General features: G+C 41.7%; 2 protein-coding genes across 2 annotated transcripts; both read right to left on the bottom strand.

Moving 5' to 3' along the window:
• Positions 1-767: 767 nt before the first annotated feature.
• Positions 768-3,138, bottom strand: prr13 (proline rich 13). Its single transcript, XM_023795261.2, has 4 exons — positions 3,046-3,138; positions 2,627-2,673; positions 1,936-2,336; positions 768-1,350 (listed from the first exon to the last, which is right to left on the bottom strand). Exons 2-4 carry the CDS (start codon positions 2,640-2,642, stop codon positions 1,312-1,314), a joined length of 456 nt encoding a protein of 151 aa, XP_023651029.2. The 5' UTR covers positions 2,643-2,673; positions 3,046-3,138; the 3' UTR covers positions 768-1,311.
• Positions 3,139-3,822: 684 nt separating this feature from the next.
• Positions 3,823-17,186, bottom strand: LOC111835276 (bone morphogenetic protein receptor type-2-like). The gene is made up of 14 exons (XM_023795401.2): positions 17,114-17,186; positions 16,470-16,620; positions 16,163-16,307; positions 15,887-16,078; positions 15,652-15,804; positions 14,933-15,034; positions 13,753-13,785; positions 13,277-13,377; positions 12,024-12,245; positions 10,620-10,734; positions 10,302-10,459; positions 9,621-9,777; positions 8,564-8,700; positions 3,823-6,303 (listed from the first exon to the last, which is right to left on the bottom strand). Exons 3-14 carry the CDS (start codon positions 16,191-16,193, stop codon positions 6,187-6,189), a joined length of 1,518 nt encoding a protein of 505 aa, XP_023651169.2. The 5' UTR covers positions 16,194-16,307; positions 16,470-16,620; positions 17,114-17,186; the 3' UTR covers positions 3,823-6,186.
• Positions 17,187-17,269: the final 83 nt, after the last annotated feature.

Raw genomic sequence — 17,269 nt, 5'->3', positions numbered from 1 at the left:
CATTTTTCCATCCTAATGTCTTCTGACTGTTTTTTCACTAGTTTTGCATTTGGCTACAGTCAATGTCACTATTGGTAGCATGAGGTGATACCTGGACCTTACAGAGGTTGCACAGGCAGTCCGACTCCTCCAGGATGGTGCATATTGATGTGTCATTGCCAGAAGTTTTGCTGTGTCTCCCAGCACAGTCTCAAGGGCATGGAGGAGATTCAAGGAGACAGGCAATTACTCTAGGAGAGCTGGACAGGACTGTAGGTCTTTAACCCATCAGCAGGACCAGTATCTGCAAGGAGGAACAGGATGAGCACTGCCAGAGCCCTACAAAATCACCTCCAGCAGGCCACTAGTGTGCATATCTCTGACCAAACAATCAGAAACAGACTTCATGAGGGTGGCCTGAGGGCCCGACATCCTCTAGTGGGCCCTGTGCTCAGTCTGACACCGTGGACCTCGATTGGCATTTGCCATAGAATACCAGAATTGGCAGGTCTGTCACTGGCACCCTGTGCTTTTCACAGATGAGAGCAGGTTCACCCTGAGCACATGTGAAAAGGTCTGTAAAAGCTGCAGAGAACATTATGTTGCCTGTAACATTGTTCAGCATGACCGATTTGGTGAGGGGTCAGTGATGGTCTGGGGAGGCATCATCCATGGAGGGACGCACAGACCTCTAGAGGCTAGACAACAGCACCTGATTCCAAAGTGTTCCTTTAATTTTTTTGAGCAGTGTATATATCAGTCAAGTAGTTGCTTCCGGAAACGTCAAAGAAGGTTTCAATCATTTTTTTAATTGCATTCAAGAGCTTTACACATTGTTTTACCCAAAGATATCAAGCATGAAATGGCTAAGCTTGTATCCTGATGCAGACTTACTGTACATTTAGGTTGAAAGGCATTTTCAAAAAAAGTGTAAACATACATCTGGTCCCTGCATTACTACTAAATCACATCCTATTACATGCATTGCAGGAACTTAACTTTTTCTGAAGATAGAGAAAGAAGTGGTTTAATAGTGATCTAATTGTGTTTTCAGATAACGTTCCACTTTTAGGTTGAATGAATTCATAACAGCTCCAGTTCCTGTACAGGACCCCATTAAAGGGAAAATAAAGGAAATAAAACAGTAACCAGAATGTTTTTGGTATCATATTTAAACATTACAGTAATGCTTGAAATTATGCAGAGCAAATATAATCAATATATAATTTTATATGTTGAAATACAAGTGAAGGTTTCATTAGTTTGCAGAGGTTTAATTGAATCTTTTATCCACACAGCCACCCTTCAGTTTTAGTGAGAGAAATCAGCCTTTTAGTCAGAGTCACTGCTGCTGCTGCTGGAGGAGGAATGCTGGGAAAAGAAAAAATACCACAGAGTTAAGGGCCATCACCGCTGATTCACCGAAGGTACAGAGAACACTCCTCCAGCCAAACAACACTGCAGCAATTGGTAGTGACTCATCACGCATGTATGCTTTGAACCGTCCATCAGAGCACAATATCATTTTACAATAAGTTCAAAGGCTCTTACAAAGCAGTAGCAGTGCCTTAGTGGTTACCACTGCTGCCTCACACTTCCAGGATTCCAGTGTCACCCTCACTGGGTGTATGTAGACTATAGTGCATTAAGTACCCTGTGATGCACTGGCATTCTTTCCAGGGTGTACCCCAGTCTTGTACCCTATGCTGTCTGGGCTCCAGGCCCCCCTGTGATCCTGACTAGGATAAGTGGTTAGAAAATTGATGGATGGTTGTAACAAAACCACATTTGGAATAGCTTTATTAATTCAGCAACCATACACAGAACTAAATGCTGAAAGGTAGATCTCTGCTAAATCTGGGCTATACAAGAAGTTATAACAAATAGTACCATCAAACTATACAGTCCAAACTGCCTCCCTTAAGATGCAAATATGCCCCCCATGGCTGGACCTACCTTCCCATGCTTATGGTGTTTGTGGGCCTTCTTCATCTTTTTCTTCATCTTCTTGTTCATGTTATATCCAGCCATCACACCCCCTGCACCAGCCAACCCCGCTGCCATGCCCCCAGGTAAGCACCCTGGCATATACTGACCACCTCCTGGAATTTGTGGCGGGCCAGGATGGTACCCACCAGAGAAGTTACCCCCAGGGAAACCAGGAGCACCAGGGTTCATGGGATATGTGGGCTGTCCTGGGCCTGGGTAGGGCATTCCTCCAGGCTGAATGGCTGGATTCATACCAGGGGGATAAACTGGATTTGGTGCAGCTGGGTAAACTGGGTTAGCTGGGTTATGCCCAGGGGGGTAGGCGGGGTTGTAGGGTGGTGGACCAGTGGGGCAATTCATTGGGGGTCCTGCCAATAAATACTGGATTAGTAACACCTATGGGAATTCCATTCAAAATCATTGAGTATTAATTATAAAGTCATAATATATATTAAATTAATTTGACATATATACACATTTCCACAATATTCAGCCGTAGTTTGACAAAGTAAAACATGTCAGAAGTGCTCGTGACTAAGCAAATCCATGCAATGCGACCCTTGCACTTTTATCGTTGCTCCGATACGCGGGCACGAGTTTAATGCAAACGTTACAGGCACACACATTCACAGCAACACGACAGCATCCACATACATACCTTGGTTAGGCCACATTAGTACTTAACGGATCAGAAAACAAGATGAGCTGAAATACATAAGCATGCAATTATGCATTTAGTTTCAATAAATCAAATAATCGTCGATGAAAAGATAAAACAACAATACATATCTTTTTCCATTTATCAAGAGAATACGCAGTCGCGTTTATTCTAGGAAACTGATCTAAAACTATACAATGACTACACACATTATCTTAGTCATTGCTCAAGTACCAGAAATAAAAGTATCGCACGCCTGTCTATTATTTTACAACTTCTTTCGAGCTTGAAAACAAATCTATTAATATTAAACGTTTTTGGAATTATTTCTAAGCTTAAAATACATTTTAAATACGTAGTTGAAGTGCCCAGTGCCACTTCCATTGTATTTTTATAACATAACTAAATCTATAACATACCTTTCTAAGTTACTGCACGCCCTTGCTCTGTTTCGCAGATGGTTTCAGTCGGTTATACGCATGCGCGCTGCTTCCACTTCCGCCTCGGCGCTCAGAGCTCCGCCCCCTAGACGTGAAATCTGTTGTAAAAACCTCTAGGCGATGTTTTGAGTTTGGGAAAAACATGCGAGGTGGGGGGCATCTCCGTCATACCCGTAGGACCCGTTCGACTGATAAAACCTGTTCACAACGTTTGCGTTCGACTGTATATAAAACGTATCGGCCATTTTATTTTAGTTTAAACTCCGTCTGCTTCATCAGGCTTCGCGGTATATAAAAAAGAATCTCAGGTCTAGTATGTTATTCTTGTGTGTTCTGTGGAACTATATTTGCCCGTAGTGTCACTTGACAGTCGTGAAACCAGTCCATGTGTTTTTCTCACCAGCTTTGTTGAGTAGAGTACTATACCATGTTGCAATTTTTATGTAAGCGGACATCCCACCTTAGGCATATTGATTACAGAGAAGTGGAAATTTATCGATATCAGTGGGATGAGGGTGGGGGAGGGGTTTAGCGATAAAAGCTGGGGGATTGAACCCTAATATTTCGCAAACTATGGTATTGAGATATATGGTTATAATACAGTGAAAATTTTACACTGTGGCCGCTAGTATATATACCTTTTGATCACATTTATGCTACTGCTTTCCCATGATTTTTGTACTTGAGTACATAATCAGGTACTGTGACGTGGTATTTGAAATGCTTACAGGAAAAAACCCATACTGAGGTCTGTACTGTATTTCAATTTTCTTTTTATTAAAATGAATTTTATAAAATCAGTATTGTTCAGGAACCGGTATCGAAGTCAAGGTATCGGTATTCGTACAGGTAGGCGTGGGCGATATGACGATATGAGATCGTGAAGACGATCTATGTGTTGACGATCTGCCAAAGCAGAGAGATCGTAGAATCGTCTATATAGATTGCATTCCATCTGTCTATTGCGGCTCTATGCTCTTCCTATTTTTTTTCCTCAGCCAAAGCGCACTATTTGCTAGTTCGCTTAATACCCGCCTTATAGAAACAGCGCTCAGCTAACCAAAGTGCTCCACCACTCTCTTCGATTGAGTGTAGCGGGAAGCAATGGCTGAAAGTGAGGATGTACTGGATGAGTTGGTCCCTAAAAAAACTCTACATAGGTGATATTGAAGTGGTTTGGCTTTTACCCAAACGATAAGGAACAAACAGTTTTTATTTGCAAAGTCTGCAGAGAAAAGGTTCGCGCGTCGGACGGAAGCACGACGAACCTTTTCAATTACTTAAAGAGTAACAGTATGCCGAGAGTATAGAGGCTAGGAGATCAGTCACACCACAGGCAGCAGAGGCAAGTTACCAAACCAAAACAAACCACTCTGACACAAGCTTTTGAGAAAGGCGCTCCATATGACAGGACAAGCAAGCGATGGAAAGACATAACAGAAGCAGTTACCTTTTACCTCGGAAAAGATATGGTTCCCATCAAAACTGTAGAAAAAGGGTTTAAAAGTCTGCCGAAAGTAATTGATCTGCGATATGAGCTGCCCAGCCGAAAATATTTCTCTAGCACTGCCATTCCACGTCTGTACTCCGAATGCCGTTAAAAAACGGAACGCGAGGTTCAGAGGTATTGTCATGTCATCAGTGTTATACCGACAATGTTGAATAATTCAGTAATAGTTTAAGAATTGCATTAGCCCATAATAAGAGTTGCCATTTTTATTGTTTACCATTTGTAAGTTTTTGTTCTTGTTGATATTTTGTTCTGAAGTAACTTTAAGTATTTATTTAGCTTTAAATAAACTTGTTGGCAAAATTGCACGAACTGATTAAAATCTGTTCAGAAATGTTCTTTGTCTAAAATCCTGTTTTTGTTCTTTAGGACTATATTTTTACAAAGGAAAATAGTTTGGTTGTACTGTTCAGTAATTTGCAAAATAGTAAAATATATATCATTCAAATCAGTATAAATATTGTGATAAAATCGAAATCGTGATTTGATATTTTTGCCATATCGCCCACCCCTACATACAGGTATCGAAAATTTTACCTAGCCTTACTCTCATCACACCAGGCGTAACCAATCTGGCATCAATCACATACATTGTAATACATACATCAGACTTTTTAATAGTCTCTTTCTGAAACATTAATATAGCTACTTCTCATATACATAAGTGCAATTATAACGCATTTTGCTATACTTAGATTAAGATGGCACAGTTATTAAAACTCTAAATGCATAAGTACAGTGGATATAAAATGTGTACACACCCCTGTTGAAATGCCAGGTTTTTGTGATGTAAAAAATGAGATACACTAAATCATTTCAAAACTTTTCCCACCTTTAGTGTGACCTAACCTGCACAATTCAATTGAAAAACAAACAAATCTGTTAGGGGGAAATATAAAAAAAAACCATGTACAATAAGCTGGTTGCATAAGTGTGCACACCCATAAACTAATACTTTGTTGAAGCACCTTTTGATTTAACTACAGCATTCAGTCTTTTTGGGTACACAGCTGCCATAAATTAAAGTCACTCTGATTAACCCCAAATACAGTTCAAAGTTGTCCTGGTAGGATTTACCTGACATTTACTCTGTTACATCCTACAGCAAAAGCCATGGTTCACAGAGAGCTTACAAAGCATCAAAGGGATCTCAATGTTGACAGGTATCAGTCAGGAGAAGGGTACAAAAAAATTGTATTCGATGTACCATGGAAAACAGAGAAGATAGACATCAAGAAGTGGAGAAAATATAGGATAACTGGACGCCCCTCCAAAATTGATGAAAAGACAAGATGAAAACTGGTCATGGAGGCTGCCAAGAGGTTACAGCCACCACACCTTGCCAGGCAATAAGACTAGTCTACTATGCTACTGACCAAAAACTTTGTCACCTCCAAGAAATCACATCTCCGTCACCTCAGTCAGCTCCAGCATGCACCAACTGATACACAAATCCAGTGTTCCATTGATAAAAGTAATTTTCACATCACTAGCTGGAGAATTCAGTGAAGGAAGATAATGGCTCTTTAATTTCCATCCATGTTTTCCAGTGAATGACTCTGGGAAAATTCATATTTTTCCCTTGTGGAAATAAGAAATTTCTACATGCGTCAGCCACAGTGTTTCGGAAGGGCTGCCACCCTGTCGGCAGCACACTGGGCTGTCAAACGGGCGTCCGGCTCATGGTCCCAGCAGTCTTCTATAATGTCCTTCATGGCAGAGAATGCCTGAAATGCAAAAGTTATGGAATAAGCAAAGCAGCCCATACAGTGGTGTGAAAAAGTGCTTGCCCCTTTCTGATTTATTTTTTTGTATGTTTATTTCAGATCAAACTAATTTAAATATTAGACAAAGGATGACACAAGTAAACACAAAATGCAGTTTTAAAATGAAGGTGTTTATTATTAAGGGGGAAAAAATCCAAACCTACATGGCCCTGTGTGAAAAAGTGATTGCCCCCTAAACCTAATAACTGGTTGGGCCACAATTAGCAGCAACAACTGCAATCAAGTGTTTGTGATAACTGGCAATGAGTCCTTTACAGCGCTGTGGAGGAATTTTGGCCCCCTCATCTTTGCAGAATTGTTGTAATTCAGCCTCATTGGAGGGTTTTCGAGCATGAACCGCCTTTTTAAGGTCATGCCACAGCATCTCAATCAGATTCAGGTCAGGACTTTGACTAGGCCACTCCAAAGTCTTCATTTTGTTTTCCTTAAGCCATTTTGAATTTTTGTCCTGCTGCAGAACCCAAGTGTGCTTCAGCTTGAGGGCGCGAACAGATGGCCAGACATTCTCCTTCAGGATGTTTGGGTAGATAGCAGAATTCATGGTTCCATTTACCACAGCAAGTCTTCCAGGTCCTGAGGCAGCAAAACAGCCCCAAACCATCACAGTACAGCCACCATATTTTACTGTTGGTATGATGTTCCTTTTCTGAAATGCTGTGTTAGTTTTATGTCAGATGTAATGGGACACACACCTTCCAAAAAGTTCAACTTTTGTCTCGTCAGTCCACAGAGTATTTTCCCAAAAGTCTTGGGGATCATCAAGATGTTTTCTGGCAAAACTGAGATGAGCTTTTATGTTCCTTTTGCTCAGCAGTGGTTTGTCTTGGAGCTCTGCCATCAGGCCATTTTTGGCCAGTCTTTCTTATGGTGCAGTCATGAACACTGAAATTAACTGAGGCAAGTGAGGCCTGCAGGTCTTTGGATGTTGTTCTGGGGTCTTTTGTGACCTTTTGGATGAGTCGACACTTGCGCTCTTGGGATAATTATGGTCGGCCAGCCACTCCTGGGAAGGTTCACCACTGTTCCATGTTTTCACCATTTGTGGATAATGGCTCTCACTGTGATTCGAGTCCCAAAGCTTTAGAAATGGCTTTATATCCTTTTCCAGACTGATAGATCTCAATTGCTTTGTTTCTCATTTGTTCCTGAATTTCCTTGGATCGTGGCATGATGTCTGCCTTTTGAGGATGTTTTGGTCTACTCCACTTTGTCAGGCATGTCCAAGTGATTTCTTCATTGAGAACAGGTGTGGCAGTAATCAGGCCTGGGTGTGGCTAGAGAAATTGAACTCAGCTTTCTAAAGATATGATACACCACAGTTCATTTATGTTTTAACAGGGTGGGGGCAATCACTTTTTCACACAGGGCCTTGTAGGTTTGGATTTTTCCCCCTTAATAATAAACACCTTCATTTAAAAACTGCATTTTGTGTCTACTAGTGTCAACTTTGTCTAATATTTAAATTTGATTGATGATCTGAAACATTTACGTGTGACAAACATACAAAAAATAAGAAATTAGGAGGGGGCAAACACTTTTTCACACCACTGTATTTCTGTCAAAATAATCAATCATATCACTGACAGAAAAGTCTACTTAATATTCATCAGTGATGAATCAATTCAAAAGAAACATACGTACTTTGGCAATGTACTTATTTTCATATTCAAAATACCAGGACATGTATCTCTAGTAAGACTTCACAACCCATGATGACTGGATTTATTATACATAAGCTGGTTCAAGCTACTTCTGATCAGACAACAAAAGAAACTCCATAACTTCAAGGAGATCAATCCTATTCTTTTTCTTGACGCACAACAAAAATGTATTTTTTCTTGTTTTTAAATTTCTATTATTATTCTTAAATATTGCTTTCATTTTTTCATTTGCATTTTATTTCTTTAGCAGATGCTAAGCAAGATTTTTTTGAGAAAGTCCCTGGCAGAATTGGGGGTTAAAGGTCATGCTCCAGGGCCCAACAGTGAAATTACTCTGCTGACTCTGGGATTTAAACTATTATATTTCCGTTAGTGTTTCCCCAATCACAGAACCCTGATCGACTAAGGGGTTTGGCATCTGCTCAGCTCTTTCAGGGTCAAAGAACACCTGGTGTAAATGACTTGCTATCAGAACCCAAAACCCGAAAGCACCACAGCCCACCATGGAAGAGGGCGTCCCATCTCTCAAGGCAAGGTACCTGTGTGAATTGTCTCCATGGTGTGGGTAAAATGGGGCGCTCTCTCCTCTCAGATACAGACAAGATGAGCTCATCCAGCGATGGACTGGGGCCCAGCTCTGCCTCATATGGCAGCTGGTGCTCTGGAACTGGCGATTCTATGATTACAAGAAAAAGGACCATCACTACAGCAACCGTCCCCACAGGGAGTCAAGTGCATCTGGGCTATTTGGATGCTTTCAGGATAATTCAGTAAAAAAAAAAATCAAACATAGGTACCTAGTACCTTAAGAATGACCTGTTCAGATGTTTGAAATTTGCCTGTTACTGATAATCATATCAAATTATTCTTTCAAAAACCTTCTATATTCTCAGAAAATGCTTCATACAAACAGAACCATCCAACCATCCATCTATCCAACCATCTTCCATCTGTTTGTCCCATACCAGATTGCATGGTGGCATTGACCCTGGTAACAGGTAGCACTGTTACCTCACAGATCTCGCCACCCCTCTGCATGTGTGGGGCTCCCCCTCTGTCCATGGATTCCTCAGGGGTGGGCAGTTTCCTCCCACATTCCAAAGACAAACAGTCAATCCAAGTATCATTTCTAAATAGCTTGTTATGCCTGACCATGTGTGTATGTGTCCTGTGATGCTGCAAAAAATGAAAATCTAAGCAAATATAATTTTCTGATATTTAGACAAAATTTTAATTTCATTAATAAACTAACACCACATCTTATTCATAAGATTAATTTGCTTGTATTTAGGCATATTGTCTTATTTTAGGAAGTCTTATCAAGTACAATTTTCTTACTGCACTGACAGATAATTTTGGTAGTTTTAGGCCAGCTTTTCTCAAAACAGAAACGGAAAGGCCATTTTTTGCTGTGGATGGATGGATGGATTTTTTTTTTGGCTAAAACCTTCACCTACACAACTATAAACAAAGAGAGGGAGTCTTTCCCAAAGCCGAACTTTGAGATTTTGTGCTGAAGGGGGCGCACTCTGCTGCTGTGCTGCTGGGAAAATAACAGAAGCACCCGGCAAACGGGAACAGGCTGTGCATGATCACCTGCATAGAGGTCGGAGCAGCGTGCCCAGAGCTCCCACAGCAGCAGACCCAGTGCATACACATCCCCCTGGATCAGGCACCGGTCATTGTTCAGGTTCACGCAGCCCTCTAGGACCTCTGGAGATGTGTAGCGTAGTGTTCCCGCCTGGCTCCTCAGCTGGCCAATCGAAAACACCAAAGACATCCAGCTATGATGCGATTGGCCACCATACTCTTACCTTAAATACTGGGTTTTAAAAAGAGTTTGACGGCGGGATGCTTTTAAACACTGTGGCCTCGTAGTGTGCAAATGTTTCTGCACACTTTGGCATGTTTCTTGGAAGTTCCTAGTGTCCCTTTTCCAGATGTCACCGGTCTGTTCCAAAGGGGGGGCAGGGGTGAACTTGCCCACCCAATCACAAGCTTGGCTCACACCAAGGCTAGGCAAATGATCTAGAATGGTTTTTTTTTTTTGATTATGGAAAATATAAGGAAAGCAAGCCAAAAATCTATTTCAGAGTGGACTTTTTGAGTTTTTACACCCAAATACCCCCCTAAAGGTAGCCAGAGAATCCTGTGGTCCATCCTGTGTGTTAGAACTAGATTGGGGCCAGCTAAAGACCTGAAAAAGAAATACCCGTCGGGAATGACAACTGTTGCCAGATGTGTCATGTCAGGCATTCAGTTGACAGTAAGGGTCACCTGGGCACTTTCCCTCTGCTGCTGCCACCTCGGCTGTCCTGAACAGCTGCGAAAGACTGTCGCACAACCGAAGTCGCAGAGAGCGCATGTGCCGTCCATCTGTACCAGCACGTTGCTGCTGCTGAGGTCGCCGTGGGCGACAGCCGGTTTGTGCAGCTCTGGCACAAACACAGGTTAGGAAGTGTAATCAGGCACAGCATAAACAGAGGCATAAATGGACAAGCATAACGACAACAAGGCAAATCTATAAACATTACCGTATTCTAATCGTGGCTATAAAGGACGTTCGCTCATTATTTTGTTTGCAGTCTTTCTTACCGTTCCTGTACAGGTCAGTGTGAAGGAAAGCCAATCCCTGAGATAAAGTTTGTGCCATTTTCACAGACGACAGCCAGTCAATGCTGTTTGAGGACAGGAAATTTTTCAAAGAGCCCTGCGTGTAAATGAAGAAAGACAGCATTGAGTTTATCTTTAAGTGGCTTAAACTTCATCACTATGAAGGCATTTACCTGAAAAGTAACTTTGATTACACTACATTAAGGTGCTTAATTGTTCCATATTTATTAGTTTCACAAACTAACATTTTAGTAGCGACTGGGAAAAAAATGAAGCTTTCTGACTCACCGTGGGAGGGATCAGTAGGTATTGTCACTTGATTCCTGAATTAAATTAATTGAATGAGCTGGGAATTAATCCCAGCACTGCGTCTTTAAAGTCCCATCTCTACGGATGAGGATTAGGGCCACCATGAAAATATTATTTGGATTTTGACTTTAATGTAAAATTCTGACTTTTTTCTCAGAATTCTGACTTCAATCTCAGAATTCTGAGTTTAGAAAAAAGTCAGAATTCTGAGGAAAAAAAGTCAGAATTCTGACATTAAAGTCAGAATTCAAATAATATTTTCATGGTGGCCCTAATCCTCTTCCGTACATCTCCTCTTACCGGTTGCTAGCATTTATTCAGAGATTCCCACATTCTGCCTACGGGTGGCAGTATGGTACACTGGGTATGTGAGTATGTGATGTGTGTGCAGAGTTCCAGGAATCTACGGATTTGAAAAGGCCACAGAGAATTCTCCAAAATACGCTAAATGCAGTACAATTTTGATTAACTCCATTATTGCATGTTTTTTTTTTTTTTTTTTTTACACTGAATGTTTTCAGATCTTAAGACAAAATTAAATAGTAAAGGGAATCTAAGCAAACAAATGAACAAACACACACATTAGTAATAAACAATGTTACGTAACATGAGTTGCCCTGAGTGAGCCTTCTAGATAGAGCAAACCAATTAAAGCGATAATTATGGAGTCCTGTAACTGAACACAGCCAGACATGATTGCAGGCACCCTGCTATGTATAAAATCACTCTTTGATCTGTGCGAAATTACGAGCAAGAAGGAGCACAGAAATGTAGGGGGAAGAAATCACGTTATTATTCATCAACCTGGAAAGTGATGATGGCAGAAACTAGTCTTTGGCGAGTACAACTGAGGATCAGAGAGCAGAGTCAGACAGTGTACTGAAGCAATGGGGTTACGGACCTTGCTCAAGGGCCCAATGATATAATCACTCTGCCGGCTCTGGGATCTGAACCCACAACATTCCGAACATGGACACAGGTCCCTGACAAACATTAATGTTATGATCATTAAAACGTTTATTAAAAAGCTGTTTGCTTTGGTAATAAACAAGGCGTAGTTTTGAATACTGCACTTACATACTTAGCCAGCTCCAGCAGGAGAACCCAATGTCCTCCAGTAGGTTCCATCCCAGCCCCCATGAAGTGCACCAGCCCAGGATGCTCCATGAGAGGCAGCCCGAAAACCTCCTTCTCCTTCAGGAAGGAGCGCCGGTGGGCAGTGGGGAACACCTTCACCGCCACGGTAGCCCCACACAGACGGCCCTGCCACACAGATGCAAAATGGCCGCTCGCCACCACCTGTAAGCCAGAAACGGCACGCGGAATCAGGAAGATGGTCAACTGGCTGCTCAAGTTGGTCTAAGAGGCAAGCCCCATTCCACCCCGGAATCGAAACACATTTTTGTTGAAGCCTGTAATATTTAAATCCAATATTTGTTTCATATATTGAATTTGGCAACTTAACTGTTAACTGCTTTGAATCCTTTTGGTGAAAAAAAAGGTATAGATGTGTAACAGCATTTTGGTTCTGAAGACACAGCACCCCTCAAATGATACAAAAATATTGTCGGTTTTAGTTCCATTTTTAGTATTAAGATGACGCTTATCAGGAAGCTGGGTGGAACAAAAACTTTGGTGCATCCCAAGGACCAATAATAAAAGAACGCATGACCAAACCAGTTGACTTTCAAAAATATTTCTCTTCGGAGCCTGATGAACTCTCTTGAAATCAAACAGCTAATCAGACAGTTAACTTGTTGTTATGATAGCTCTAGAAACATCTATTGTGACAAAAAAATTTTATCTGCGATTATAATACTTATCGATCAAGTCAAATATAGATATTATTCTTAGAAGTTGGCTAAATATTCTGGTTAGAATCTGTAAAATAATTTAAGTAACCACCACAACTGACATGAGAAACTTATTTTTTAAATTCAAAGTAGAGTAAGTGTCTATAATATTCTTAACAGCAATCTGTCCATTTACATTTGAACATTTCTATCTATTCATTCACTCACATGTTTGGTTGTATCATGTTTAGATCTCCCACATTGCATTGTGTTTGGTGCATAAGGAGAAGATATGAATTACATGCAAGACTAGTTTGCAGCAAATATACACAGAGACTTTATGATTAACTTATCTGCAATTTCCCCCCCAAACCTGCCTTTCAGGATCAGAACATATTTACAGAAAGTAAACTGTAACACTGAAAAACACGCAAGCCATAACATGATCAAAGTTAGACCTACAGAAATTAAAAAACAAAAGTTTCAGGTAATATTGTCAGTTTTAACTGCTCCTCCAACAGAGTGCAAAAAGTTTACCTGTTGCAGCTCCAGGTTAGTGAGATCAAGGTCACTGGCTGCTGGCTGATCACAGGAACACTGTGGTGTGACTGTCCCTTTCAGCGAGGATGGTGGATTCTCTTCAGAGCAAAAGATAGGATGGTGATTCACTTCAAGCCAAAGGGCATCATACCAGGTCAAGCATCAACATTGTTTTACAGTCTTACGTATAGACCTAGAATTCAGAGGATAGAGACTTGACGTTGTCTCTGAGTAAGAGCAGAAATTAAAGAATGAATGTCGGGAGGAAGGAGGTACATTATTCCAGGAAATGCCAAGGTCAGGCAGGAGTGAGGTGGGAGAGCTGGAGGAAGCTTAGCTGCTGCATCTGGACACCACTGATATCTCCACACTGTTTACATTTTCCAGGCAGAGCATAAAGATTTTTTTTTTTTCAATGAAGAAACAAAAACAGGAAATTACAGCATATGTAATGTAACTAAGAGCTAATTTACCATAATATTCCCGGTCTCCGCCACCAAAACGGGCTGAAAGGAAAAAAAGATATTACTCTGCTGCAGCCATAAGTATTTTACTTCATTTTGTTTGACTTTCATTTTTTTCAGCTATTTTTTGAGCCTAAACTTATATGATTGACTGATTGGGTAGCACTGTGTGTGTGGAGTTTCTGTGGGTTTATTCTGGGTTTTCTCCATCCATCCATTCATCTTCTGTATCCGCTTGTCTTATTCAGGGTCATGGGGATCTGGAGACCATCCCAGAAGCAATGCGTACATGGCAGAGAATAACCCAGGTCAGGGTGCCAACCCATCGCAGGGCACACTCACACACCATTCACAGAAACATTCATACCTATGGGCAATTTGGCGACTCCAATTTACCTCAGCATGGGTTTTGGACCAAAAAACAAGGGGGAAACTCTACAACAACACAGGGAAAACAGGCAAACTCCACACACATAGAGCCCAGGTATGGACTCGAACCCAGGTTCTGGATGCCGTTAGGCTGAATGGTGTCTTGAAATTGCCCACTGTGTTTAGGTCCCCTTTGTGGTACGCTGGGATTCCTGGAATAGGCTCCAAGCTCACTGTGACCCCATGCAGAATATAAATATGACAAACAAAATCAGTTGACTATGTCCACCCAATAACCAAAGAGTCATTCATTACCACCCATCTTCTAACCACAAATCCTGGTCAGCATCACCTGGAGCCTATCCCAGGCAGGACAGGGCACAGGGCACAGGGCACAGGGCACAGGGCACAGGGCACAGGGCACAGGGCACAGGGCACAGGGCACAGGGCACAGGGCTGGAGTACACCTTGGACAGGATGCCAGCCCCTTGCAGAGCACATACATGAACACACTCACACACATAATCTTGCTCTATGGGCAATTCAAAGACAATACAAAGAGAACACACAAATTCCACCCAAACAGTCTGAGCAAGATTCAAATCACAATTCTGGGACGTGAGAGGCAACAGTGCTGCCCGCAGAAGCATTACACCTTCCTCACTCATTCAGATTTGGTTTAAGTGAAAAAAAAATTAATCGGCAAATACAAATAACAGTGATTTAAAAAGTCAAAGCAATAATAATGGGTTAATGGATTAAATCCATCGTCAAATACGCAGACTGCAAATCGGTCATAAGTTTCAGAAAAAGATCTTACCCCAGTCTTTGAAAAGGCTCCTATATCGAATCATCACGTAAAAGATGCTGAAAATAAAAAGGGTTCCTATGACGATGACGGCCACCCAAGTGCTGCTCTCATCTGTACAAACATCGACATTATAGTGACTCAGACACATCACACTGCTGATGTTGGCTCAGACATTGCCATGGATGCTACTAACGCTTATTAAACACACACATGATATGACATCACAGCATCATCTAAATTTAAAGACCTTTCCCTTAAGTCCTCTTTTTTTAAGGAAAGCATGACGTTTGTTAATTTGCGAGCATGATTACTTGACAAGATTTTTTGGAGGGGGGAGGATAGAGGAAAACTGAGCGAATGCCTGGATTAGTGTTCAAGGTTGACACACAAAAGAACAGAGAGAGCAGGGAGGGAAGGAGTGTGAAGGTAAGCAGACTGATAAGATGGGAAACTTTATTTGAACTTCATTTAAAAAAAAAAACAAAAAAAAAACAGTCAGTCAATTAATGCCTAAGAACGACTCGGCTGGTCCGGTTAAGGCTGAAAACTCCAATTTGTTAACTGTCGACTGTTTTAAGAACAACTGCACTGAAGACGAAAAATGCAATTTGTGATTTTACATATATGATGATGATAATTAAAGCACAGGTAAATATCTGTCCTGTCACACGTGCTGTATCGACACAGGTACACCAACATGTTTGCTGCAATTGTGAGAAAACTCATACTCAGAGAGGGGGGGTGCTGTGGCTGGCTTTCTAGGTTCCATGTAACGTTGGTATTGCAGAAGTCAGAGCTGCAGACACAGCTGACCGTGTTCTCCTGGCGTGTGAAGACGTGGCAGGTGGGATCCAGGCAGTTAGTCTGGAAAACGTCACAACCTGTAACGACAACAGAAGATGCCCCTGTAGTGCCCCTCGTGGTACCGGTGTCCATCAGCGGTGAAATGGCCAGTCCCCTTACCCAGCTGCTCTGGCACGGCCTGCCCATTGGCAATCCTGTAGAAGCCCATGCAGCAGCGGGTGCTGGCACAGTACTGTACCGTTCCACTGACGTTGCCTGCCCATTTCACGTTGGCATTGCGGGGACTTGTCAGGAACTCACATCTCCTCCCTTTGAACTCGGCTGGAGCTGACAGTCCGACTCGGAACTGTCCTAAAATACAATGGAGAAGAACAAATATAGTCCCACAAAGAACAGCATTTTATTGAATGCAAAGTAATGGAGTTGTGGACTCACCGAAAAGGAGGATGACTTTCCATGGCTGCATCGTTTTTAGTGATGTGCCCTCTGTGCCAAACGGTGTCTTTCGGTGTTCTAATCGCTCGCTCTTTCGTCGCTGGGAAGATGTCCAGTGTGGGAAACTCCCCGTCACACACAGCACCTGCAAAGCGCACACACAAACACAGTGCGGGAAGGCTCGCGGAGCTGATAACGCCGACAAAAACTGAAAAACAGTTTCACAGACGCATTACCGCATGTTTTTTAAATACTCATTCCCGTGATCGTGTCATAAAACAGTAGAGCGACGAGTATCAATACGTACCCGCCTGTTAACTGGAGTAGGGGGGCAATCCCAGTCCACAAAGAGCAGGAAGCTGGGATGCGCACTATCTGAGATGCCAAAGTATCACACGCTACGTCAGTCAGACTGGATGTTTTTAGATTGCGGAGGAAACTTGAGCAACATGCCAACTCTGGAGATGTGAGGCAACAGTTCACCATTTCACCATTATTAATTATTATTACTTATGTCAGGGATGGCCAATCTTATCCGCAAAGGGCCGCTGGGTTTTTGCTGCAACTCCCTAATTATATTACTGAGTAGAGGACTGAGTGGCTGAAGAGTCCCCACACTGGGGTTTGAACAGCTGACCTACAGGTTATCACAAAAACCTGCATATACACCGACCCTTTGTGGATAAGATTGCCCACCCCTGACTTATGTAATATTTTAGACTGCGGTAAAATTACTTAACTTTTTCTCTTCATGTGTTATAAAACACATTTCAATATTCTGATACCCATACGATCTACATTTAAGTTACAACAACGAGTAACATAATATATTGCACGACATTTGTGTTCCTAAAAATGGCACTCGAGGTAAAAATACCAGGATATACGTTACTTAGATAGGAGTGTAGTGCTACCAGTTTCATTATTAATAATATACGTGTGTATAATTACTTTTGTAATAGGCTATGTCTGCAACATATTTTTTCTGGTTACAGTCCTAAAAGAGAAGCACGTACTGTTTTACGACTAAGGATTGTGATTTTCGAGCACAAACCCTTGTCATTTTTTTAAAATCCCATAGTTAATCTGCCATCCTTCCGGTTTGGA

This window comes from Paramormyrops kingsleyae, chromosome 8, assembly GCF_048594095.1.
Source record: "Paramormyrops kingsleyae isolate MSU_618 chromosome 8, PKINGS_0.4, whole genome shotgun sequence".
NCBI lineage: Eukaryota > Metazoa > Chordata > Actinopteri > Osteoglossiformes > Mormyridae > Paramormyrops > Paramormyrops kingsleyae.
The sequence above is the reverse complement of the archived record's forward strand: the minus strand, read 5'-3'. Positions and strand labels throughout refer to the sequence as shown.